The following is a 23,753-nucleotide window of genomic DNA, read 5'->3' as shown; positions in this document are numbered from 1 at the left end:
TTCTTCCCCCGTCTTTGATCTAAAAAGTTTCTCTTTGTTTGCCTTTCTTCCTTTGGGGGCGATATAATACGTCAGCGTGGCGGCATGGTCCGTCCTTCTGTCAGACGCACTTTTGCTGTGGGGTTGTAGAACAAATCCCATGTCAATCCCCATTTTTAGCTCACATGCGTGTCACTGGAACGTGTAATAATACTCCGGTAGAACAAATGAGCCTGGCGAGCTGGATACCCTGCAGTTGTTATTATGACAAGCATGTTGGTATTCTTATTTTTTTTCCCTTCCCTTTTTTTATCGCCTCCCCGGTGGATGAACAAAAAAGACTATGCGGGTTGTTACGGAGCAAAAAAGGGTTCTCAAGCTTTAGTAAAAGACGGTACCGATCGCCGCACTGCAGAATGCTGGGTATTAGCCGGGTTTAATGTCAATCTGTCATTCTTAATTTCTTGGGACATCTACTAATTACATGGTAAATAATTACCACGTATGTAAAAGATCGCAAGTCAAAGACATGTTCGACAGGTGTTCTTTATTAATACATACTGTACCTACAGAGTACATTCCCCACGCGCCCTGCAAGCACACGCGCGCACATACACACACGTGTTGGATTCGTTGTACGGATAGCAAAGGGCCAAGCCTAAACTAGGTAGGTACCTAAAGTACCTTTGGACTACCCTATTTTTACAGTACAGTTTGACAGTAAAACCCCCCAACTACCCTTACTACTGCTAGGTAGAACAGAGTTTGTGGCACATGGTAGGACAAGGATCATCGCCGTGGCTTCCGCTTTCTTTTCTTCAGATGTAACAGAGCACAGGATCGACATATTGTCACCCCCCGGCTTACTGGTCGAGCGGGCTGATCACTTGACCACTTTTGTGGACGGCCACCAGCGCGGGTTCCTGGTTGGCTGGTCACGGTCCGACTTAACCGTCCAAGCGTTGATCGCAGTTTTCTTTCTCAACAAACGGGTGAACGTTCCATTCTTCTTTTCATTTCCCTTGGTTATAATCTATCTCTTTTTACGGCAACAAGCGCAAAGCAGCAAAGTGTTGGAATTTGTACACGACTGTGTTCGACTCTAGCTCTTGGAATTTTATTGGGCTCAACATATCCAGTCATTTGAGTCTTCTCGGAGATTGCACTAAATGACTTTTCCTTGACCTCCCAAGCCTTTCTTCCCACGACGAGATCGTCAGTCTTGCGGGACTCCTATTACGGAACCTGCTTCAGGTATGGCCAAGTGGGCAAAGTGGAGAGGGCAGTAAAGTAGTACAGGTGCCGATCGAGATTCGCGGCTCAAAGTCATTGGTCCTTCACCGCCTGTCATGTTTGCCCACGGAGTCCATGTACAACCCCCAAAGCAGCACCTACCACATATTATGCTTCAGGCCTTTTCCATGCGGCACTGCAATTAAAGGAACCCGGTCAAGGCATATATTGATGGTCGTGCATCGTACAGTCCGTACTGTAATAGTCGCGTATTACCTAGGCGAGATCGCGGGTGTGCCTGTCTCCGGTAGCGTGGTAGTACGGGACTCGGGAATGCTAGCCGTACTCTCCGTCACACCGGGATTGGCAGTACTCTGGTACGATCTTTGAACACCCGAAGCCTTCTTTTCGGAAGCCTTGGGTCAGCTTTTTCCGTTGTTGGAGTTCACTTTCTTCTTTTTGTTTTCTTTTCTTTTTTTTCCATTTTACTCGCTTGATGTTCTATGTACTCCATACTTTCATGCGCAATATTAATTACGACGCATCCTCGCAAGTGATCCACGTGCACAGCAGTTACGCTCAGCCACACCTGACGGGGCCCCATAAAATCAACGTCATTTTCGCCAGAAGGGCGACCGGGTCTCCAGGATGTCATGCCCTTGGGGCTTGCACTATGTCATAGTTGCTGTTTCTGTCCCCAAACCGTCTGAAGTTTATTTGGACTCATGACATTTTACCGTATGCATTGATTCCCGCCGCATGTTGCTGCGCCACAAGTCATCTGATATAGCTACTGGAAGCTCTTCAGGGCTCAAGCTGCTTTCTACTGCGAACTGCATACAGTGTCGGTATTAGCCAGCTTTAATTCTGACGCAGCATCATGCACGGCCGATTATGCCCTGAACATTCTAGCCATACTGTGCCGGACGACATCTTTCAACTCGAGGAACTCATAGAAACCTTGTGACTATTTCTGTCAAGCGGACATCTGCCGGGGTGGCTCCATGGGTATCGGATCTTAGGGTGTGATGGACGTGGTAGGAGCTGCACTCGGGTTTTAGCTGGCTTCGGCTGGCCGCTGGACTAATGCTGCGCATACGCAGGAGCTTGGTGTTGGCCAAGTCCACCTGACTGAGCGACAAGAAAGACTGGCGCCTGGCAGGTTCATCGTTTGCTCGAGAGTGGTGGGGACTTCGAAGGTTCTCACTGCGATCGACGAGGTTCTGGCTTTTCAGAGCGCCGGAGAAGTCACTTGATTGTTTTCGCAGCGTCGCTGTTATGTCGTCTGGGGAATGAGGTAGTCAGTTGGAGATGGAGAACGCCTTGCTTGAGCTTATCGCTGACTTCACCTATGGTCTAAGCTGGATGCCGAGCATGTACTGTGTTTGACCTACCTGGCTTTCAACAGTTCTGGCTGCAGTCTCGTTGAGGGCCTTGGGCCTGGGAGTGCTGCTTTGCTGGTCAAACTGGCGTCATGTCCCTGGAGGAGTTCGAAAAAAAAGAAGAAAAAAAAACCTACAAAAAAGGAGCAAGGTTTGTAGAATGTACCAAAAGAGGAATTGAATTCTTGTATTTTCCAGAATTATGCTTGGAACTTGGTATGTCGGGGCGGATCTTGATATCAAGGAGATGGACTGGTGGATGGACTGTTTGCTTGCCTGGCAGGCTGCCATCGCCCTCGTACCAGGAAGGCAATTAGGGCAAACGGATCAACCAGCCAGCAGAAAATTGAGCTTTTCAATGTCGCGTCGAGCATCGAAATTTTCAATCCATCCTTCCAGCCAATCCCTCCCGGGTTGTCAAACACCCCAACCTCTGAGGCTGCTTCATTGAAACTCTGAGCTCTTCGGCGTCAACCTCAGATCCCTCTTGCCTGCTATCAAATATTCCTTGCCATTCTGACTTGCCTGGAGCATCTGCTTGGTAGGGCTGGCAAACAGATTTCTGCTCGCTCTCGACTTCACTTCCACGTCAGTCAAATGGTCTTCGCATCAGGCGTCAACTGCAAGTGACCACCTTCGTTTCACGGGCTCGGTGATTCCATAGTGACATCCGCAAATGTATGCTTACTTACTTGTTAAGCCATGGTATCCGAAGCCTCACCGGAGGACCTACATCTTGATCCTCCTGGCCGATTTATTTCTCTTGCGCTAATAATTACCAAGAGGTGACAGGATTATCACCATGTCGTCACATTCCGTTCAACAAAACGCGATGGCTCGCGACGACAACCCAGCGCACCCAGGACCGATGCTAGATCTCAAAGGCGAAGCATCATCGGTGGCCTTGCTACCATTTGGACCCCGTGTGCAAGTGAATTTAGTGCGGATGTTGAACAGCGTGGTCGAGGACGTCGGCAGTCGAGCCGACCCTGTGGGATTTGCCTGGGATGATTCGCACAGCAATCAAGCTGCCAAAGTAGTCAGGCGGATGCTGAGGAATGGAGACAACGAGAAGAGATTCATCACCATCAAATTGCTTTCATACATCCAAAGTCACAAAACGGTTCAAGCCCAAAACGAGGAAGAGAACGGGCTGCATACAAAAAAGCACCAAAAGGAAAAAGCCCGGCGACTCCAAGGAGAGCTTTTAGCCTTTTTCCTGTCGCTTACGGCAGAGATCAAGAGCTTGCGCGGCAGTCCATCGCAGCCAGCCTTCAACTTCTCCGATCTTGAGAACGAGGTTAATCGAGTCCGTCACCTCGTCCGCAAAGTCTCTGCTCCGTTCCGCCTTACCCACAGGACACAGGAAAGGCCAACCGGTGACCTCTACCATGTGAACAGCCTGGCAATATCGCTCAACAAGCCCTTCCTCCTGAGTTTGGCCCTGGTGTCTGACCCAGACGATAGCCCCAGCGGACAGGGCCCAGGAAAGACTGCGTCACCTCACATCTTCCGTTTGACTTGGCCCAAGGTGGAGTCCAAACCTTTGACGACCAGTTCACAGTCAACACCCGGCTCAATCAGCGCTGCTGTCCAGCCCGTCTCCACGCTACATCCCACGGACGCAGTATACATCAAGCAAGAGCCCGGCCATGACACAGATAGGTCTGGCCAAGCTGTGATTGTCAATAGCTCACCCGGCCATGGAAACGAGCGTATGCCCAATGCGAACCAGCAGCTCACGCGGATGGTGGGGGACACTATGATGCTCCCAAGGATTGTCGTGGAGATTGGTCACCTCGCCATTGTGCACACGACAACAACAGAGCACAGGCACGAAGTCCCAATCACAGCAACTGGCCTTGGTCTGTTTGTCGATTTAGAAGACGTTAACAAGGGTCTCTGGCTCCTTCGTACCGACAATTACATTGGTGTGAGGTTGGACGACCAGCCGTCCCTGGAATCAGGGCTGATAGCTTTCTTCAAGAAGCGTAAACTTCATAAGAATTGTGGAAACGCGAAGCTGTCAAGAAGTATAAGCGATTGGTTTGAATCCTTTACCGGGGAGCAGCAAGTACATGTATTGCAACACACCGGCTCCATCAAGGCAGACCTTCGACGTCTCGTACCAAAGTTCGAGACTTTTGCTGTGAGCTATGCTTAAATCTGGCACAGGCGCAGCGGTTCAGACGATCTGTAAAGACATCCCCTTTATCGTTGCCGTATAGAACACTGACAAGAAGATTATCTTTGACCGACCAACGTGTAAATTTCTTGAGAGCATAAGAAGTTTCACGAGAGTTCCACCGACGCTTCGTCAAACAGGAAGTATGAGTATGTTCGTCGGCACACACCAAAGCGGCCATCAACGGAGCCCAGCGTCTAAGTGGGCGCCTATACAGACGAAACGGTTCTAGTTCGCAGAAGCTAGGTCAATTTGAGATGGAGTTTCGATATTTGCTTTCCTACTGTTATGAGCTCAAAGAGCAAGCAAAGGTGGGAAACACATGCAGTTGGAGTCAATAAAATCTGGACATGGAAAACTGGAGGGAGAGACCACAGTCACTCACATTTTGTGTCGTATGCCGAGGTTTTATTTCTCTGCAAAGACACCAGGAGCTATTGAGCCTACTCCCTTTCCGACTGTTATCCAATGAACCTGTATAATTACTCATAATCTGGTGTTGAAACAAAATACAGCAAGGCCTTAAAGCCCGTTTGTTGAAAGCCATCCCTACTACCGCTCGCTCGTTGGACTCCAGTGAGCTACAGTAACACAAGGCAGTGCCTGCCAATTGCAGTAAGAAATCCCCTAATGAACCACGCTAACCATGAGAAATCAAGCTCGTTCCGGAGCATCCAGTCCAACTTTTTTTTGGGTGCAAAGAGTACAACAAGAAGAATAAGAGAGACCAAGCCATGGGAAAAGCACCATTCCATGCTCCGTCACAAACTATACCCAGCCAGCTCCCTCTGCGTCCACTCCCACAGCTTCCAGCTCAGGACCCTGTCGTCGCCGACGCCGCTCGGCCTGGCGGGCACGCCGACGGGCTCGTAGTACTGGCCGTTGCTGATGCCGCGGCCCGTGGCGGCCCAGAGGTGGTTCTTGGCGCCCTCGTCGATGGACGCGCCGAACACGGGCACGATCCACTGCTCGAACCGCTCCACCACCGCGCCGCTGCCCACCACGCGCGACCCGCCCCTGCGCCAGTTCCCCTCGGACTTTGCGATGCCCGGGTGGATCGACACCGTCGTGAAGAGCGGGCAGCGCTCCGCCAGCTCGCGCGCGTACAGGATGTTGGCCAGCTTGCTCTGCCCGTACAGCAGCCGCGAGGAGGGTCCGCTGCCGGTGTGTGACGACCGCCGCCTCCGCAGCGTCGGCCGCTGGCTGCTGCCCGACGTCGCTGGCCTGCCGCCGCCGCCGCCGTCCCGCCCCTGCTGGCCGGGCTGGTTCGTATCGCTCTGCGTGATGTTTGTCGTTGATCCCGTGGCGCTCGCGGAATCGTGAAAGGAGCTGGGATCGGGCTTCAGGCTGTCAAAGTCGATGCCCTCGGGCGGGGTGAAGCGGTGGGCAAAGGAGCTGACGCAGATGACCCTCACGTCGGACCCGACCGAGTCGCAGGTGGCGGTCCGCACGAGCAGCCTCATGAGCAGCTTGATCAGCAGGGCGTGTCCGAGGTGGTTGGTGCCAAAGTGCCGCTCGTAGCCCTGGGCGGTGACGCCAGAAGGCACCGAGACCTCGGCGGCGTTCAGGATCAGGATGTCGAGGCGGTCGACGCAGGCCAGGAAGCGCGAGGCGGCGTCCCTGACCGAGTCGAGGTTGGCCAGGTCCATGTACAGAAAGTAGACCTCGGTCTCGTCGGGCAGCTTGCCGCCGCCGTCGTCGACGCCCAGGTGGCTGCGCGTCGTGCTGCCCGAGGCGCTGTCGGGGAGGCTCCGACCTACCTTGTCGGGCCGTAAGCTGCGGCTGCCGACGTCGATGTAGCTCCTGTTGCGGCGCAGCGAGCTCGCGTCCAGGATGCCGGTGCTGCTGCTCCCCTGCAGGCCGCTCTGGTCCCCGGTGGTGGTGCTGCTGGTCGACGGCTGGCTCCCCGTGCTCTCCACCGAGGAGGCGATGGAGGTGTTGCTGGAGCGGAAGGGCGACTCCGACTCGGCCATTGATGAAGGGGCGGCGCGATGGGGGGTGGGCATGGGCCCGGGCTTTTTCCTCAGCCGCCTCCGGATCTCAGCTATGGCAGCTCCCGCCCTCTCGGCGTTGCGGCCCGCGATCCACACCTGCGCCGGACGACCATTCTGAGACAGCTGGGCCGCCGCCTCCTTCCCCAGGCCTATGGTGCCCCCGGTGATGAGTACCACCTTTCCCCGGAGTGAGGGTATATCTCGCTCCGGCTGGTAGTACGGATATGTCACGCACATTTCCAGGTGGCCTGTCGTTTGTCCTGAAAGAGACAGCAGCGTAGCGACCGCCCAGGAGCAGATCTTGCAAGTGCTTGCTTGCCCGCGTAGCTGAGGAGATTTGACAAGAAGAAAATAGATGCCGACAAACACTTCGCAAGGCTCCTCGATGATGTGGCTCGCCAGACCAACAGCAACAAATCTATCTGTCGGGGTCAGGTCTGGGCTGCTTATTTCCCAATGACGGTGCTGCGGATAAAATCCACAAGTGTTTTGGCCAAGATAGTTTTGCCGAATTGCCCAGTTGTTTGCCCAAGTTTCAATCGGATATAACAAAATTCGTTCGATGTAGATTCTTTTCTCGAAGCTGGGCTATTTGGTACTTTATTCCCTTTTTCACTTTTGAAAATTAAGGCAGAATGAAAAAAAATAAAGACATTAAGATCTCTACATTGATGATCGAGCCGGCCGAGATCTGGGTACTTGCTGGACAAGCCCTTCATCCCTCCCCGCTCCATCGTCCAGTCTAGCAGATTTCGCTCCAAAAGAGATAGAAAAATCCAATAAACTCTGTGTGAATAGAATACCAGACAACGCTACTTCTCCGACAAAAAAAAAGCCCTCACGGTTTAGTTTGGTGGTACAAAAGTACTGGGGAAGAATGGCGCACGCTGTGTGGACGGTCGAGACCGATAAACAAGGATACCAAGGCCGACATTGGACGATGCTGGTGGGTGGTCCAACATCGGCAAACTTTTTTTTTCCCTCGCCCAGCCACAACGGTAGCACAGTAGAGATCAGAGGCCCGGGCATCGACCAGAAGTGTACGTTTGGAGGGGGGGCACAGCACAACTACTGCTGATGCCGGGTACCCGCACTTTACCAGGTATGGTGTGACCCCCTTCGCCCTTTCGCCTCTGTGCTGAAGTGTGGCAGAGAAGAAGAGAAGAAAAGAAAACAAACAAACTTTGTGCTAAAGATTGGGGGAAGGTTTGCCATTCATCTCAAGTCGACTCGCCAATGAAGCAGCGTCCCGGTACTCTTTTTCTTCGTTTGCAACGTGGGCAAAATTGGAGGGAGGGAGCAAAGAACCAGCCCAAGGGATCGACGTGCGTTTCTTGATCTTTTTTTTTCCTGACATCATAGAGCCTATTCAAAGGATGAGAGGGATGGCAAGCCAGCTTGATCCATAGCGGTTGGCATCTATTGCTTACAAAGTGAGAATAATGTACTTGGTGGTGGTGAGGTATTACAAGATCTTATCCATCAGGATAGATGCTCTTTTACAGTTTGGTCGCAGAACATCTTGGGCGTTGATTTGTTCTTTCGTGATTGGTACAGCCCAAATCCGGATATAGATAGTCACAGGCAACCCAGATCGGTGCCGATTTGCAAATATCGAGACTTGATTTAGCCCGATTTACACACCGCTAGTGAAGGGACCTATTGTTTTAAGATTACCACGTATACCGGTAGCCCCGGGGGTAAATCTGTGATAAATCCGGGGCCACCGTCTGCAAGAGATTGCCACTATGTATATACGCCGTGTATGGTAGGTTGGCTGGGATATCGCAAGTATCGACATCCGTGTCTTGAGCATAGCAAACCAGCGACTCGGCCACGCCGTCCTGGAAGTTTACTTTATTTTTTTCTCCTGGGGCCGGACCACCACGACCACCTTGTTTTGATGTAAAGGGCATGGACCGAGGCATTGTGAGGCAGACTAGTAAATTACGCCTAGAACTAATTGTTTGCAAAGTGGTAAATGTTAGGGTGCTCTGGAGTATGTCTGTTTCGTGACACTGCTCAGGAAATACCGACTGCCCAGCCCGGTTCGGAATGAGGGGGATTGTATAGTTCGCGCTTCTCCCACGTAGACAAGCCCTAGCGTGACTCTGTTCGTCCGCAGCGATGGGCACCGCGGCATCCGCGCGTTTCTAGACCCGAAGAAGCCTCTCTACCGTGTCATCTGCACCGAACCTTGAGGATTCTCAGCCGAGTCTTTGCTTGCTCGTCCATGTCGGCTCCCTTGTCGGGTACGGCTCCATGGGTAAAATGCGTTCATTACGAAACGTAGGTTGACATTCTGAGCTGCGTGGCAATGCATCCATCCCTCTTTATGTTTTCGACACCACCACTTCTGCCCCTACAGATTCGATAGGTGTGCAGTTCCCATGCAAAAGCCTCGGCGATGTGACTCTCGACGTTTGCTCAATATCTGCGCATCGCTACCCCGCGTCCGAATATGGAATTTCCAGTACGTTGGTGACATTTTTCTGGCTTGTCGCCGAATCACACAGCGCCAGATAAGCGCCCTTGATTCGCCTTGATTCGCCTTGATTCGCCTCGTTTTGCGGCCATATCTCCGCTTTAAATACAGCTCGCCAAACAACAAAGCAAGGCTACGATGCAGCTCTGCGCAATTAATGCCCAGCGAGTGATTGCATGCATGGATTTTCTCTAGGCACCCGGCTTCCGCTACGCACGTAAATATGGGTTGCTGTCCTCTCATTTCTGTTCATTCCCTTTGTTTATCACTTTTCACCTCGACTCTCGTTCGAAACCCCTACCCTGAAGACATTTACGCTGAAGCCTCAAAACCTTGAATCTTTCCCCAATATAAAGTCCCGCGGCTGTCTTTTTTCCCCTCTTTTGCAACCATGAACGGCGGCCTCACAAATGGCGCCCATGGCGGATTCGGTGAGCGTGGCAATTCGGCCACGCTCGACAAGGTTGACAAACTACGCGAACTCATTGGCAGCCGGATTTCACTTCCGCAGGTACATACTATAATCATTTTTTATTTTTACATATAATGCCATAAAAGGCTGCCCGCTGCGTCTGTGATATAATATCTGACAATCGCAACGCTTGCTCAGCTTGTCGTGGTAGGCGACCAAAGCTCCGGCAAGAGCTCGGTCCTCGAGGGCATCACCGGATTCGCATTCCCACGGGACGCAGAGCTGTGTACTCGCTACGCGACTCAAATCACCTGCCGTCGTGAGGATTTCGAGTCCGTAGCTGTCAAAATCATCCCCCACGAGGACGCAAACCAGGACGAGGCTGCCAGGCTCAAGTGTTTTTCTCGCAAGTGGACCACGGCGATGGAGATGGATAACGAAAGGCTCGGTGAAGTATTCAGAGACGTCAATCGAGAGCTTGGTCTCAGTTCCGGTCGTCGCAGTCCGGGCGAGCCCGATTCCGGTAAAGCCTTCAGCCAACACCTGCTCAAGATCGAAATCTGCAGTCCCAAGGTAACTCATGCATGACTGTGGTATTCGAGTTCTTTCCACTTTCAAGACGCTGATGGTTCGCAGCAAGAGCATTTTACCGTCATTGACGTGCCTGGTATATTCCGTACGGAAACGGTAGGTGAGTCGTCCTGCCCTGGTCTTCACTCCAAAGATGTAGAATTGAGCAAAGGCCCATCTGACCAACCCTCCGCATTCTGGCAGGTCTAACTACCGAGAGCGACATGACTCTGGTTAGAAACATGGTTATGACCTACATGAGAGATCCCAGAACAATGTATGTCCCCCTGCCGTACATGATTACCATCAAAATCCCTTGCACTTGCCCATACCCAGACTTACACGACATGTATATACTAGCATCCTCGCCATAGTCCCAGCAAACGTCGACCCGGCCACCCAGGAGATCCTAAGGCTGGCCAAGCAGGTTGACCCTGATATGAAGAGGACCATGGGAGTCTTGACCAAGCCAGACCTTGCGGTCGAAGCAACCATAAAGCAGATTGCCATCGACCATGTAACCCGCAAGAGAGGCGAACTGACGTTGGGTTACTACATTGTGAAAAACCGCGGCGCTGACGATGTTGACATGTCACTGGAAGAAGGCCTGCAAAAAGAAGAAGTCTTCTTCTCGATGGAGCCCTGGTCGGTCTTGAAACGGACGTGCAGGACCGGAAACGGAGCCCTCAAGGCCCAAGTGCGCGCCCTCTTGACCGATCTAGTCAAGAGCGAATTCAAAAAGCTCAGGTCCGAAGTCGAGGGAGAGCTTCGGACACTGTCGGATAAGGAGCGCGCAATGGGGCCTCAGAGGTCAGACCCCAACGCGCAGCGGGCCTATCTCGGCAATCTGTGCGACCAGTTCCAGTCCATCACTCGCGACGCCCTGAGCGGCAATTACACACAGCATGCCGGATTCTTTGCCCATGACTCCCACCGGCTCATCACCCGCATCGTGGAGCTGGACGAGCAGTTTTCGGCTGGAATATCGCGACAGGGTCACACCAGAGCATTTTACGAAAAGGTGACTTCTGTGCCGGCTGCATCAAAGAAGGGCAAGAAGAAGAAAGCCCCCGCCGAAGCGTCTGAGCCTACGCCTATACCTGAGCCTATGCCTGTGCCTGAGCCCGAGCCTGAGATCGAGCCTTTCGAGCCTGAGCCTCCCATGCCAGAGCCCATCGAGCCTGATCGATCCTGGTCGGAGACCAGTCCCCAGTCCTGGAATATCAAGAATAGGGGTAATAATACATTGTTCGATTGGGAAACTTATGGTTCATTAGCAAGAGTGTTCCCTGTCATCAGGAAACTGCCTGCACTCAACGACAGCAAGGCTCTAATAAAAATCTTCAGTGCCATATCAAACTCATCCCAGAGCAGCGAGAGCATTATGAAGTACATTCGCAATGTTTACACCAACAGTCGGACTGCTGACCTGGGCACGGTGAGTTGACAACCCCAGCTATCCCATATCTACCTAGTTTTTATGGTTCCAAAGCTGATGCAATACATGTGTTTAGTTCAATGGATCGCTGCTTGCGACCATCTTCATAGAGCAGTCCAAAAACTGGGAAGCACTCACGAGAACGTACATCGGGATTGCCATCCGCATAATTGAAAGCTTTCTCAAAGAAGCCATCAGAGAAATCTGCCGAGACTCCCAGCTGGAGGACACCTTGTGCGAAGGCTACCTGCGAGATCACGTCGTGAACTGCTTCGACCGTGCTCGCAAGCACGCAAATTCCCTTTTGGACATGGAGCGTGGATGCGCCCCGTGGACGGTCAACCACTACTTCAACGACAATCTCACAAAGGCGCAGGGGGACCGCCTGATAACCAATATCAGACAGGTGGCAGGCGCGCCATTGAACGTGTTAAAGGAAAACGTTGAGCAGGTTGCGTACGTGCTTACCGAGGCGCAGCTGCAGAGCATAGCGACCCACAATCAGAGCAATGCCGAACATATGCAGGAGTATATCCACGACGTGCTCAAGAGCTATTACAAGGTTGCCATGAAGCGTTTCATCGACAATATATCCTTGTATGTTGTTCACCACGACCTGCTCTACGCCGAAGATGGCCCGTTGAATGTATTCAACTCCAAATTTGTGCACAGTCTAGACGAGTTCCAGTTGGACCAGCTTGCTGGTGAAAACAGCCTGGTGAAAGCAGAGAGGGAGAAGCTTTCACAGGACATTGAGAACTTTGGGGCCGCCCTAAGGGTACTCAGGGGTACCCCGGCCAAGGGTGGCTACTAGACCTAGTCTAGTTCTAGGTTGCCGATAAAGATACAGATTACTAGGCAACCTGTTGCTTGGATGATGGCCGATAGGGAGCCAGTAAATGGGGAGCTCATCTGGCGGGAGGGGATGTGTTGTGGTTTGTATCGTAATCCGGGAACTTGGGTAGCTACCTACCTATTCATCAGTCCCTCATCTTGAAGACGAATACATGCTTGGAGTAGGTAGTGCTAAGCGGGGAAGTTAGCGACCAGTCAATCCGTTGCGGGCGTGAGGAGCATAGGGCAATTCAGCTATCCTACGGGATTTAGTCATCATGGATGGCCGTTAGAAGGAGAGTCAAGAAGCAATACAAGGGCGGGGGAAGTCGGTGAACGTGGTGGCGCGCCGGCTTCGGGATGTACGCAGGATAGGGCAAGCAGGGACGGAACTTGCACCGGTAGAAAAAGCAAACCCAATGGGCCAGTCGAGGAATGGAAATTGAGGCTTACTTGGGCAGGTACCTTCTCACCATCCGTCGTGACTACTGGAAAAGGAAGTTTTTCGAGGTGCACAGACAAAGACAAGCTGTATGTACAGTACAAGTACAGTAGACTGTGCAGCGCCGTTCAACGCCACCATCTGCAGCCAGTCGGGTAAAACGAAAGAGTCAATTGGGCAATGGAATAATTACCTACCTACCTTTACCCTCGGTCCTCCGAGACCTCAAGACATCTCCCCTCCCCCTCAACTAGCGGAGTGCGGGCCAACTTCACTTTCCCTCCAACAAAAAAACAAACAAAATAATTTTTTTTCACAATAGACGGCAGACACCATGACAGACCGCCCACCAACCGAAGGCCAACTCTCGCCCGACCTCCCAGGTCCGACAACGTATCTGACGGGCCACGACCCCGCGACCGGAAAAGCAATCGTGCACTCGAAGCGCACGGTCAAGTGGGCGCCGCACGACGACGGCAAGATCGCCATGTCGGTGGCGTACTCGACGTCGCAGTTCCCGGTGGACCTCAACGGCGACGGCGACGTGGCGGCGCACGAGTCGACGCTGGACGGCGAGGGCCACTCGAAGCACGGGCTGGTGCGGGCCAACGGCACGGTGCTGCGCTACGTCGACTTTGGCCCGGGGCACGAGTGCATGATGCACCGGACGCAGAGCCTCGACTACGGCATCGTGCTCGAGGGCACCGTCGAGAGCGTGCTCGACTCGGGCGAGGTCACCGTCATGAAGCGGGGCGACGTCATGGTCCAGCGCGCCACCATGCACGCCTGGAGGAACCCCAGCCCGACCGAGTGGGCGAGGATGATTTTTTGCCTGCAGGACTGCAAGCCCTTGGTCGTCGGCGGGGAGAGGCTCAAGGAGGACCTCGGGAGGGGCATGACGGGTGGGCTTCCGGCCAGTGGGAACGACGCGGACTAGGACTAGCACAAGGTCTCTTTGTCGAGGGCAGCCTCCTTGCAGCTTGGCAGAGAGGATCAAATTGATTCAATATTTTCTCCGTGACAGCTTTGTCGCATAGGACAAAATAAGCGATTCCAAAATCCCAGTAATCAATGTCAAACACTGACCTTGTTGCCCTGCATACCATGTGCCCCAGAAACATGCAATCGGATGAGTGGCCCGCTGGCCCATCGATCATCTCGCAACATCAGATAACATTATCCCAAGCAAATCGTCTGCAGCATGCGTGCGGGTCAAAGGGATCTATCGTATCTGGCCATGCTTAAATTGTTTGGCAGGTGGAGGCGAGGGATGCATGTTCCAGAAAATCCCAAACGCATTTCTCGGGGCCAAGTGGCCAAATCCAGCAATAGCATCCCCACTCAGCGAACCACTTGTTCTCCGTAGCCGGGTCGGTAGAGTACGGAGTAGATACGCTCACCGGGGCTCCGACGATTTCCCCCCAAACCAAAACCCACTTGAACTCCAGATTTTTTTATTAGTCCTAGATCTAGAAAGGAAGCTGGGCACACGACACAGCACAAGAAACAGCAAACATTTGCGTGCTGCCCCGGCTGGAGTTGCTCATATTATTCGCCAATTCTAACATGGCTGCATCTTGCCCGCGTTTGTTTGCGCCGAAGATTTCTGTTTCTATTTCATTTTTTTTTGTCCTGGTGCTTTTTTTTTTCTCTCATTCGGACTGCTGACTCGCTGATCTTCCTTTCGGAACACTTCTTGGCAGGCAAAGCGACCGATTAAGGTTGATAGAAACTCTGACTCCCCCCTTGACTCTCTACCGCGCATGTTGAAAGTTTCGGGCGCTGCTACCACTAGATTTTGGGTTTGCATATTTAGCGCAAGTAGCAGGGGAAAAAAAAGAAAACATAACACCGCGAGGGGCTGCTTGCTCTTGGCGGTTTATTTTTTGTGAATGGCCATCCAAACGCGTCCCACCTCAGGGGGTTCGCCGTCTCACTTGACTTGGCAGCCTTGGCAGCCTTGGCAGACTCACCACGTTCTTTTGCACGCGCCTTGCAATTCCAAAAGGATTTGTTGCCAATCTATTTTTTCTAGAAACCACAAGCAGCGTAAACTTGCCCGCCAAGCCACATGTCAGGCGATTACCCCATTGAGCTTGGCGCTTGAATATTGAGCTTGACTGCAGCATCGCGATTGATTTGACACCAGGGTACTTTTTTTGTCCCCTGGTAATTGGTTGTAATGCCACGACGGCTGCGATTGCTTGTCGGAAACAAGACTTCTTTGCCTTGCTGCCTTTTTTTCACCCATCCCCACCCCTTGTTCTCGTTTGGCTACGCGCGGGTTTGCCGCATGCAGAAGCCCAGCGCGGCTGAACCTGCTTCCTTGCTCGAGGCTTTGTAGATGGAGATGCCTGTTTTTGGGCGGTGCAGTAGCAGCCGGGTCGGGTCTTTGATGCCACAGTCACGGGTGACAAGATGATACCTCCTGGCCCGGTCAGAGGCAACCAGTTATGTTTATGGTCACATCAGGTAGAATTTATATATAGGCTCGTGGCATCGCCCTTCTCGGTGAACTCGTCTCTTTCATGCTTCATCATCTGCACGCACCTAGACCATTTTCACTTCTTTGGCCGGCCATTTCTCATCATTTCGGCAGGACCGACCTTCGTTTGAACACTGTATCTTCTTTCTTTTTCCCTCTTTGATATAAAAGGAAATATCATCACATCCCACATATACTACCAACACAGCTCTACCAAGATGCGTCCCTCGTCAATCTTCTTCCTTGCTGCCCAGCTCTCGGCCGTCTGGGCTCTGCCCACTGCCCCGGCCCCGGCAACCAGCTCAGTCGACGCCGGTGCGGCCAAGCCCGGCGCAGCCAAGGCTGGTGCGGCCAAAGCTGGAGAAAAGGCCTCTGGCGCCGCCGAAGGTGCAAAGGAGGCAGGTGGCGCAAAGAAGGAGGGGGAGGAGAAGAAGGATGAACGGGACATTGCTGGCCAGTTTGGCGTCGCGGTGGCGCTGGAAGCCGGCGCGACCAAGCAGGACGTCAAGTTCCCACCCGGGGTAAGACTGCCCTGCTGCTGGGAACCTAAACACTTGCTGCTCTCTGAACAGGGGCTTCTTGCTAACATCACCCTGGACACTGTAGAAAAACGGCGTGTTCGAGGTCGAGTTCCAAAACACCGCAGCGGGCCGCACCCTCATGGTGACGGAGAACAAGACCCCGCCGCCCCCTCCGGCCGGCTTCGTCGCCCTCGAGCCGTCGTCGTACAAGGTGTCGCTCGCCGAGGGTGCCGACAACATCACGCTGCAGCAGATTGACTACATTCTGAACGCCGACAGTCAGTAGCCCCCTGGTTTCATTAGAGGCCTTGTTCCCTCAAACAGACTCTCGAGACAGTTGCTAACAAAAAGGGCTGCTTCCACGACGCAGACAAGCTCGACATTCGCCAAGGCAAGATCGGCAGGCTCTGCACCGAGGTCAACGCCTTCGTCATCGACAAGAACGTCGGCGAGCTCGAGTTCGAGGAGGAGGAGAACGAGCTCAAGATGGTGGTCAAGAACATGAACGCCGAGTGGGGCATCTTCCTTCCCCAGGCTGCCGGTGCTGCTCCCGTGGCCAAGCCTGCTGCTGGCGCCGGTGCCGAAGCAGGAGCTGGCAAGGGGGCTGGCAAGGAGGCTGGCAAGGAGGCTGGCAAGGAGGCTGGAGCCGGAGCTGGTGCCGGTGCCGGTGCCGGTGCCGGTGCTGGTTCAGGAACGTCAATGGCCGACCTTCTCCGCCAGCTCCTGGGCCTGGCCTAAACCGTTCCGTTCATCGATCTGCTCTCAACTGAGCTATTTCCCACAAGCTCGAATGCTCCGCGATACAACATCATCAGACCTTGTTCTCTATATTCTTTTCTTCGCTTCTCGCTTTCCCCCTTTTGGCCCCCAAGCGCTGAAGCCTTGGCAAACACGGCCTGGTGACAAGGCTGTTTATTCTTTTTTTTCACTTTTTTTGACATTCGGAGCACGGCAGATTGTGTGGATTGTATATAGAAGGCGTTTATTACATTGATATATCCTAGAGATAAAAGTAAAAAAGATGCCGCGTTTGGACCCAAAATTACACGATCCTGTCTCATTTGGGGGCTATGTATTTATTCTCGCTTCCTGAACCGACGGCTGCCTGGTGACCCGTTTTGGGGGTAAAAGAATTTGTTCCCTTTTTGTCGGGTTCGTCCCCACGTGTAAGCAACAAGCGCGCGGCGCAGCCATCGTGAGGCCTGGCCAATTTAATCCAGCAGAAAATGGTACTGCAATAATAGGTAGCAATGCCCTCGTCAGGTAACCGTTGTGGCCTTTTGTGATCTTGGCGTCATCTGCCTGAAATTCTTTGCTCGTGAATTTATTATCCGTCACCTCGGCGCTCTCGTCCTGGTAGGGCTGAGTCTTGCAAGCGAATTGGATCTAAGCAGCCGTGTGACTGCCTTGTTGGGAATCATAAAGAAAAAAGGACACTGCAGTTATTAAATGTTTTGAATCCTCCTTGGTCAATAGAGCGAGGTCTTTTGTCAAACAACGCCAGTATATACGTTAGGGAACACTGAATTCCCAAGCCAGGACTGTTACACATATCACCATCATACGACCGCAGCACGCTAGACCTCCAGCTCTTGCATTTCACCGGCAACACAAACAGCTGCTGCATGCTCAGGGACAGACATACAAACAACATGTACCCTGCCTTCCGAGCCAGTCACCACACAGCCGCTCTTGCTTTTCTCGTCATATCTTTGCTCTGTGCAACAATCCTCGCTGCACCAGTCGATATCACCAGCTCAACAAAGCTGCAGCTCCCATCAAGCACAACTCCATCAGTAACAGTCCAGACGGACGCAATACCAGACGGATCGATAAAGCAACCGGATACCATAGCCGATACGACCCACGAGCACCAGCAACACTTACTGCCGCGGGGCGTCCTCCAAAAGCGCATTGATATAACACCCGAGTCTGGAGGGGCCATTCTGACGACCCTCCTCGTCGTCGTGGGGTGCGCGATTGGCCTTGGGGCTGCTAGCATTGCGGTGTTTGGGTTTGAGTGGAAGAGGTGGAGCCGCGGTGTAAAGAGGCAAGATCACATCGATGTCGTTACTAGAATCGAAAAGGGGAAGAGTGTCCCCTCCGCAGACGAGAAGGGGAAGGCGAATGAGGACAAAAACAGGAACACAAAGTAGCGGCAGATTGATAATGAGTCCCACGACCTTGACCATGTATTTTTTGGCAGTCACGCCTTTCTTTGTTTTCAGGAGATACCCCTTGTCTTGTGAGAGTTTTTGGCAAGATTTTTATTTCTAGGTATTCGATACCTTGTACTTTCAAGTTATTTTCATTCAAGAATGTCTTTTTTCGTTGGCAGGCTTTGTTCATGCAAACAATCCCAATTCTCATCTGCGCTTTGCCTCATCCATCTTTTCCTCCCGCCTGGCTGCAATGGTGTAGAATATGCTGCCATCAAAAACCCCCCTGACATCCTCCTTCTTCATGCGGCCGTCCTCGGGCCACAGCATGTAATAAGTAGCCGTCCCTTTGACATGGGGCCAAAGGAGATGTCAGCAAGAATTTTGAAGCTGGAAAAAAAAATCTTACACACTTTAAAGGAAACAAAAGACTCACACTCAATAAACGCATGGAACCAACCAACCGGATCCGCAATCATCCTCTGCCCCTTGAGCAGGTTCACCACATCCCGGGCGGTCATGTAGTCGCGCCCCTGGGCGTGCTTGGCAAACAGGTCCTCGAACCTCTGCGGCACGAAGCGGCCCTCGGCGTCGTAGGCACCCGACGCGCTGCCGTGCTTGTCCTTGTGGATATTGGACAGGTTGATGCGGAACATGGGGTCCGGGATCCACGAGTCCCCCGTCGCGTAGGAGAAGTTGCTGTGGATGACAAAAATGGACAGGAAGGACAGCACGGCACCAAAGCCCAGCCGGTAGAAGCCGATAAAGGTGTCGCGCGGCCAGATGATGCCATCGCGGTCCTTTTGGTTCATTTTAGAGACGGTAATTAGCGGATCAAGTCCACGGCTCAACATAGGAGACATAAAAAATAAGGTCTCCTCACCCTGTCAAAGAACTCAAGGTGCTGCTGCAGCACGGTCTGATCGCTGTGCTTTGCCGCATAGTCCCCCTCGGTCGTGCCCTCGGGCTGATCGTAGGTCGCGGCGATGTTGGCGCGGCCCACTCCGGGACGGGGCAGCCGATCCTCATCCTCGGGCTGCCATGGCTTGCGGGCCTCGGTTATGGGGACCTCGGGGATGGAGGTCACGATAGCGGGCTGGGCGTCATCAGCCTGGGCGAGAGTGTCGTAGTTGGAAAGTTTTTGCACTTGTTCGTTGGAAAGTGGTTGCATCTTCATTTGCCTAGTCTGGGGGAGAATCTCATTTATTGATTCTCTTTTTTTTTCGGATTTGACTTTGACTATTTTGGAGCATTGACTGATTCAAGTCCATGTCTTCTACAGAAATGTCTTGAACATAACCTAAACATTGGGTGCCGTAGGCCATGTCTGCCCTTCAAACGGACGGCATCATCATGATAGTAAGCACCTGACGTCATTATTGCGTTTGGAAGAAGCAGAATGAGCATCTTTCAGCATGTTCTGGACGCCTGCATTTGGTGCCGGGTTCGTTGATTTCCAATCGACGTATCATGGATTACACAAAAGCCCGAATTTTTATGTTTTGTTGTTGGGGCCGATCAAGCCAAGAGTCCGACATACTTTGAGGTTGGATCTGCGGGTCTCACTCAGTTTGCACGTTTGTTTCCAGATGCTCGCCAACTCCACCACTAACAGTAAATGGTACCTACCTGGCTAGATATTGATACAATGAATGTGAATTACCTACTGCAGGTGCAAAGAGCTAATTCCTGCAGCTGCAAAACAGAGAAATAGAGTTCAAAACGCACTGTTGAGAAACAAAGCGATTGCATCGTAGCAATGTCGTCATGACAATAGGAACGAGGGCGTATGTATGTCGTCACCACTTGGCGATTGTATGAGTGCTTTCTCACCCGTGCGACCGGTTTGATTCCTATTTGAGGACGTCCAAATGTCACACTCGTACAGACAGAAGAAGCTTGGAATCACATCACATCTTCTCGACAGCTCAATCTTGACAAGAACAATACCCAATAATCATACCTCGGCAAACACACGCCCCAAAACACCAAAATGGAAAGCAACAACGCCGGTCAGGACAAGCCCATTGGCATCCCCACCCAGGACTTCAGCAAAGACGCCCCCAGCACCGGTGCCGTCAAGCCCAAGGCCATGGATGCCCAGGGAGCTGTTGGCAAGCAGTTTGAGGGTAAGCATTTCGCTCGTCTGGTTCGTCGTGTCTGCTTGACAATGCTAACAAAAGATAACCAAAACCACAGCCGACGGAGCCATTGGTTCAATAGGCCAGGCCGTTGGAGGCCCCTTGGCCGCGGACGGGATGATTGGAAAGCAGTTCACCAAGGACGGCGCCATCGGCGGCACTATCCAGAACAACATGGGTGGTACCAAGAAGGCATAATGGAATGTGAAGACTGGGCATTATCGGTGCATTGAGACATGACACGACAATCGGGTTGTGAACTATTAGCTACCATATCAACGAGGGCATACAGAACCTCTACGAGTCTCAACAAGCATGATGCAACTTTCAAAAATATTTCCATTTCTCCGTGACTGTTTCAACAACTATTATTCCCTATTAGTCCCGCCAATCACGTCCGAATAGCTTCGAACAAATCAACACCTCTATGCAAAACCTATCCGCCCCGGCATCCCCGAAAACCCCTCAAGCGGCGACCTCGCCCACAGTAACCTCACAGAGGAGGCCGAGTCGTCGGCCAGCACAATTGAATGTGGTATCCTCAATTGCAACCGTGACACCTTCAAATTGAACATGGGATTCTCCCGCCCGACCCGCAGCGACTCGGGGATCCTGCCGGCCCTCGACGGCTGCTTCTTGACCACCCGGTCCTGTCGAGCCGGCGAACCGGTGCGCAGCGTCTTGACGGCACGGGTCTGCATCCTGCACTGGCTGAGTTCCTGTCGCCTGTGCGCCCAGAGGGGCTTTGAATAGTTTGTGGTGCCTTTTTGTGTGTTTTCTTGGTCGTGGTCGAGCGACTGTCGCCGTCTCGTTGTCGGTTGGGTTGTAGCAGAGGCGGCAGCTTGAGGTCTGAGAGGAGAGGGCATGGGATCTGAAGCTGCTCGCTTGCGGATGGCCATGGCGCGATTCAGGTCTTGTTTTGTGATGTCGGTGGTGTTGTTTGTGTGAGTGGTGGTGGTGGTGGTGGTGGTGGTGCAGGGTTCCATGTTGGCAGCCTTTGGTGTTGGTTTACTGTGTGTAAATTGCATCTACAAAGCCGAAAGACGACGTTTTTTGATGATGTTTTGCGTTTGAGAATGTGAGAATGAGAAGTTGTGATGATGCATTCAAGATTTCTTTACAACAATCTTTTCACCTGGACTTGATATATATTTCATGAGCGTCGAATGCATCTGCACAGCCAAAATACGCGCCTGGGGGCTCGTTTGTTTTGGCCCATGGCTATGCTGAATCTTGGCTGTGCGGTGCCTGACCAGGCTGGTTTGCGGGCGCAGCCGCTTTGAAATTACTGTCCCATGCGGGCTGTGGTAGACTCCTTCGCGCCGTTTTTCGACCACCATGCGAGGAATTTCCCTGCAAAGGGATGCACGGGTTAATGCGCAAGTGATTGAACACCAGTCAGTATCTCTGGAGAGAAATCTCCAATTGGGATTTGGTTGTTTCATGCCCGATTGAAGAACCTGGCAAGAGATTATTTTTGGTGTTCTTGAATCGAGTTCCTAGCCACGGCCAGGGACGGGGATTTGTGATTAAACCGAAAGAAAGTGGCATTGCGACAGCAACTGACTTGTCATGGCTGCTTACGTGCACTACTGCCCTTTGGGTAAATTGAGCTTCCAAAAGCGGCCAAAATAAGCACCTTGAAAGTTCTGCCATGCCAATTTTGTCTCTGGCTTATTCCTTATTCCAATTTCATCGCCCAATTTAAACAATTCTGTGGCTTGTCGGGCAGCCCCAAGATCACGACCCCACTCAATTGTAAGCCCGCTGCCTTGCCTTCATTTCCTTCACCTTTTCACGCAAGTGTTCCTCACATTACCGACAAACAAACCCCCGCCGAAGCATCATCATCCGGGAAACGGCATCGTGGCAGGACTTTTGTAACCATTCAGGCCCACGCTCCTCACCCCAAAGATCACATTATCCTTTGTCAGCGGCACCCTGAAGCTCGCAACGTCCCCGACGTACAGCTGGTGCGTCCACAGGCTCGCCGTGGTCGGCCTCCACACCACCTCGTACCCCTTGACCAGCGCGGCTCCCGCACCGGCGATCTTGGCCCAGGACAGACCGCTGTCGTTTGACAGGGTCGACGTGTCGACCGTGACGTTGCGGACCTGCGGCGGCGCGTTGGCCAGCGACCAGGCCGCGGCGAGGTTGACCTTTGCGACGCGCGCGACGTAGTCGTAGTCGACAAACTCGGCCAGGTCGCCCAGCACGGTGCCGTCGGTGGCGTTGCGCACGTCCTGGTGCTGGTGGTTGAAGTCCTCGTTGGGCTCGGTGAAGCGCACCGCCGACCCGTACCCGGCGTCCAGGAAGCTCCTGTGGTCCCCGCCCCGCAGGTACCGGTCCAGGCGGTACACGAGCGCCACCTTCATGTCGGTGAAGGCGTTGCCGCCCACCTCGGCGATGAAGCGTCCCAGCTCCCGCGCCGGCGAGTCGTTCTCCCCGCCAATGCTGGCGCGCGTCTCTGCCCGCTCCTTGGACTCGCCTGCTGGTGATCCTCCCTGGCAAAAGACCCGGACTGTGTGTGGGTCCTTTTCACCCCTGGATCCCGTGGAGGATCCGATGATGTCGTTGTTGAGCACGCCCTCCACGTTGACCGAGGCGTTGCGGTAGGTCTGTGCCATGAATGCCGACCCGTAGAGGCCCTGCTCCTCGCCCGCCACTGCCGTAAAGACTATCGTCGCGGCTGGGCGGCGCGTCGCAAAGATGCGGGCGAGTTCCATCGCCACTTTTTGTAGTTTTGAAAAAAAAGCTGTTAGCAAGTGACACATCCACCAGGTAAAAAATAGCAAAGGAAGAGAACCCACAAGCAACACCCGAAGCATCATCATTCGCCCCTGGCGCGTCAGCCTCGTAGTTCATAACATCCGTGACCCGACTATCATAATGCCCCGAGACGACGTAGACCCTATCCGGATCCTTGTCGCCCTTCAACGTCGCCACGACGTTGCTAATCTTGACGGGGAACGATATCCGCGAGGCCACGCCCTGCACGTACCCGGGCACCGTGACCTCCATCCTGCCGCCGGCGGTGGCCGCATAGCCACGCATCTCCTCGGCGATCCAGTCCCTGGCGGCGCCGATGCCGCGCGTCGGGTCCGTCTGCGTCGACAGCGTGTGGCGCGTGCCGAAGCCGACCAGCTTGTCGACTATGGCCCGGATCCGCGCCGGGTCCACCTCCCCGAGCGCCGCCTGCAGGTCCGCGTCGGGGAGCTGCGCGCTGATGACCTCGCCGACGGGCGAGGACGGCGGTGGCCAGTTGGCGTTGGCGCACGTCGCTAGGTTGGAGTCGTCGATGCCGACCTGGGCGGGGAAGGGGAGAGGCATCGCTGCCGTCGTGGGCGCTGCTGCGTCGCGGGGCACCAGGGCGGCGGTGGCGAGTTGCGCCGCGACGCTGGCCAGGGCCGCCACTGCTCCCGGTGGTGATCGCATGGTTGGATGAGTGGTCTGGACTGTTTGGTGGTTGATATCTACCTACAGTCAGGCTTCA

The 23,753-nt window shown here is 53.3% G+C and overlaps 11 protein-coding genes across 11 annotated transcripts; 6 read left to right on the top strand and 5 right to left on the bottom strand.

Moving 5' to 3' along the window:
* Positions 1 to 910: 910 nt before the first annotated feature.
* MGG_16035 (uncharacterized protein) lies at positions 911 to 3,042 on the bottom strand (the record flags this gene model as incomplete). The annotated part of the gene is made up of 4 exons (XM_003708839.1): positions 911 to 1,616; positions 1,950 to 2,038; positions 2,312 to 2,485; positions 3,018 to 3,042. 4 exons carry the CDS (start codon positions 3,040 to 3,042, stop codon positions 1,485 to 1,487), a joined length of 420 nt encoding a protein of 139 aa, XP_003708887.1. The 3' UTR covers positions 911 to 1,484.
* Positions 1,871 to 5,324, top strand: MGG_02116 (uncharacterized protein). The gene is made up of 2 exons (XM_003708838.1): positions 1,871 to 3,272; positions 3,378 to 5,324. Exon 2 carries the CDS (start codon positions 3,397 to 3,399, stop codon positions 4,756 to 4,758), a length of 1,362 nt encoding a protein of 453 aa, XP_003708886.1. The 5' UTR covers positions 1,871 to 3,272; positions 3,378 to 3,396; the 3' UTR covers positions 4,759 to 5,324.
* A 216-nt stretch (positions 5,325 to 5,540) lies between these two features.
* Positions 5,541 to 6,752, bottom strand: MGG_02115 (oxidoreductase; the record flags this gene model as incomplete). The annotated part of the gene is made up of 1 exon (XM_003708837.1): positions 5,541 to 6,752. One exon carries the CDS (start codon positions 6,750 to 6,752, stop codon positions 5,541 to 5,543), a length of 1,212 nt encoding a protein of 403 aa, XP_003708885.1.
* A 2,897-nt stretch (positions 6,753 to 9,649) lies between these two features.
* Positions 9,650 to 12,492, top strand: MGG_02114 (uncharacterized protein; the record flags this gene model as incomplete). Its single annotated transcript, XM_003708836.1, has 6 exons — positions 9,650 to 9,769; positions 9,869 to 10,243; positions 10,307 to 10,361; positions 10,445 to 10,517; positions 10,601 to 11,678; positions 11,755 to 12,492. The coding sequence occupies 6 exons, from the start codon at positions 9,650 to 9,652 to the stop codon at positions 12,490 to 12,492; spliced, it is 2,439 nt and encodes an 812-aa protein (XP_003708884.1).
* A 302-nt stretch (positions 12,493 to 12,794) lies between these two features.
* MGG_02113 (cupin domain-containing protein) lies at positions 12,795 to 13,891 on the top strand (the record flags this gene model as incomplete). The annotated part of the gene is made up of 2 exons (XM_003708835.1): positions 12,795 to 12,840; positions 13,338 to 13,891. The coding sequence occupies 2 exons, from the start codon at positions 12,795 to 12,797 to the stop codon at positions 13,889 to 13,891; spliced, it is 600 nt and encodes a 199-aa protein (XP_003708883.1).
* Positions 13,892 to 15,475: 1,584 nt separating this feature from the next.
* MGG_02112 (uncharacterized protein) lies at positions 15,476 to 16,998 on the top strand. Its single transcript, XM_003708834.1, has 3 exons — positions 15,476 to 15,960; positions 16,046 to 16,238; positions 16,331 to 16,998. The coding sequence occupies exons 1-3, from the start codon at positions 15,658 to 15,660 to the stop codon at positions 16,696 to 16,698; spliced, it is 864 nt and encodes a 287-aa protein (XP_003708882.1). The 5' UTR covers positions 15,476 to 15,657; the 3' UTR covers positions 16,699 to 16,998.
* Positions 16,999 to 17,346: 348 nt separating this feature from the next.
* Positions 17,347 to 18,197, top strand: MGG_14603 (uncharacterized protein). The gene has a single exon (XM_003708833.1). It carries the CDS (start codon positions 17,586 to 17,588, stop codon positions 18,114 to 18,116), a length of 531 nt encoding a protein of 176 aa, XP_003708881.1. The 5' UTR covers positions 17,347 to 17,585; the 3' UTR covers positions 18,117 to 18,197.
* Positions 18,098 to 19,378, bottom strand: MGG_02110 (caleosin domain-containing protein). The gene is made up of 3 exons (XM_003708832.1): positions 19,003 to 19,378; positions 18,556 to 18,919; positions 18,098 to 18,466 (listed from the first exon to the last, which is right to left on the bottom strand). The coding sequence occupies exons 1-3, from the start codon at positions 19,294 to 19,296 to the stop codon at positions 18,327 to 18,329; spliced, it is 798 nt and encodes a 265-aa protein (XP_003708880.1). The 5' UTR covers positions 19,297 to 19,378; the 3' UTR covers positions 18,098 to 18,326.
* Positions 19,379 to 20,112: 734 nt separating this feature from the next.
* Positions 20,113 to 20,458, top strand: MGG_02109 (uncharacterized protein; the record flags this gene model as incomplete). The annotated part of the gene is made up of 2 exons (XM_003708831.1): positions 20,113 to 20,248; positions 20,319 to 20,458. 2 exons carry the CDS (start codon positions 20,113 to 20,115, stop codon positions 20,456 to 20,458), a joined length of 276 nt encoding a protein of 91 aa, XP_003708879.1.
* Positions 20,459 to 20,471: 13 nt separating this feature from the next.
* On the bottom strand, positions 20,472 to 21,828 carry MGG_16034 (uncharacterized protein). Its single transcript, XM_003708830.1, has one exon. The coding sequence runs from the start codon at positions 21,286 to 21,288 to the stop codon at positions 20,686 to 20,688; it is 603 nt and encodes a 200-aa protein (XP_003708878.1). The 5' UTR covers positions 21,289 to 21,828; the 3' UTR covers positions 20,472 to 20,685.
* Positions 21,812 to 23,695, bottom strand: MGG_16033 (uncharacterized protein; the record flags this gene model as incomplete). Its single annotated transcript, XM_003708829.1, has 2 exons — positions 21,812 to 22,991; positions 23,071 to 23,695. The coding sequence occupies 2 exons, from the start codon at positions 23,693 to 23,695 to the stop codon at positions 22,108 to 22,110; spliced, it is 1,509 nt and encodes a 502-aa protein (XP_003708877.1). The 3' UTR covers positions 21,812 to 22,107.
* Positions 23,696 to 23,753: the final 58 nt, after the last annotated feature.

The sequence above is a fragment of the Pyricularia oryzae genome, chromosome 1 (genome assembly GCF_000002495.2).
Source record: "Pyricularia oryzae 70-15 chromosome 1, whole genome shotgun sequence".
NCBI classification, from domain to species: domain Eukaryota; kingdom Fungi; phylum Ascomycota; class Sordariomycetes; order Magnaporthales; family Pyriculariaceae; genus Pyricularia; species Pyricularia oryzae.
Note: the sequence above shows the minus strand (reverse complement) of the source record. Positions and strands in the feature narration are given on the sequence as shown.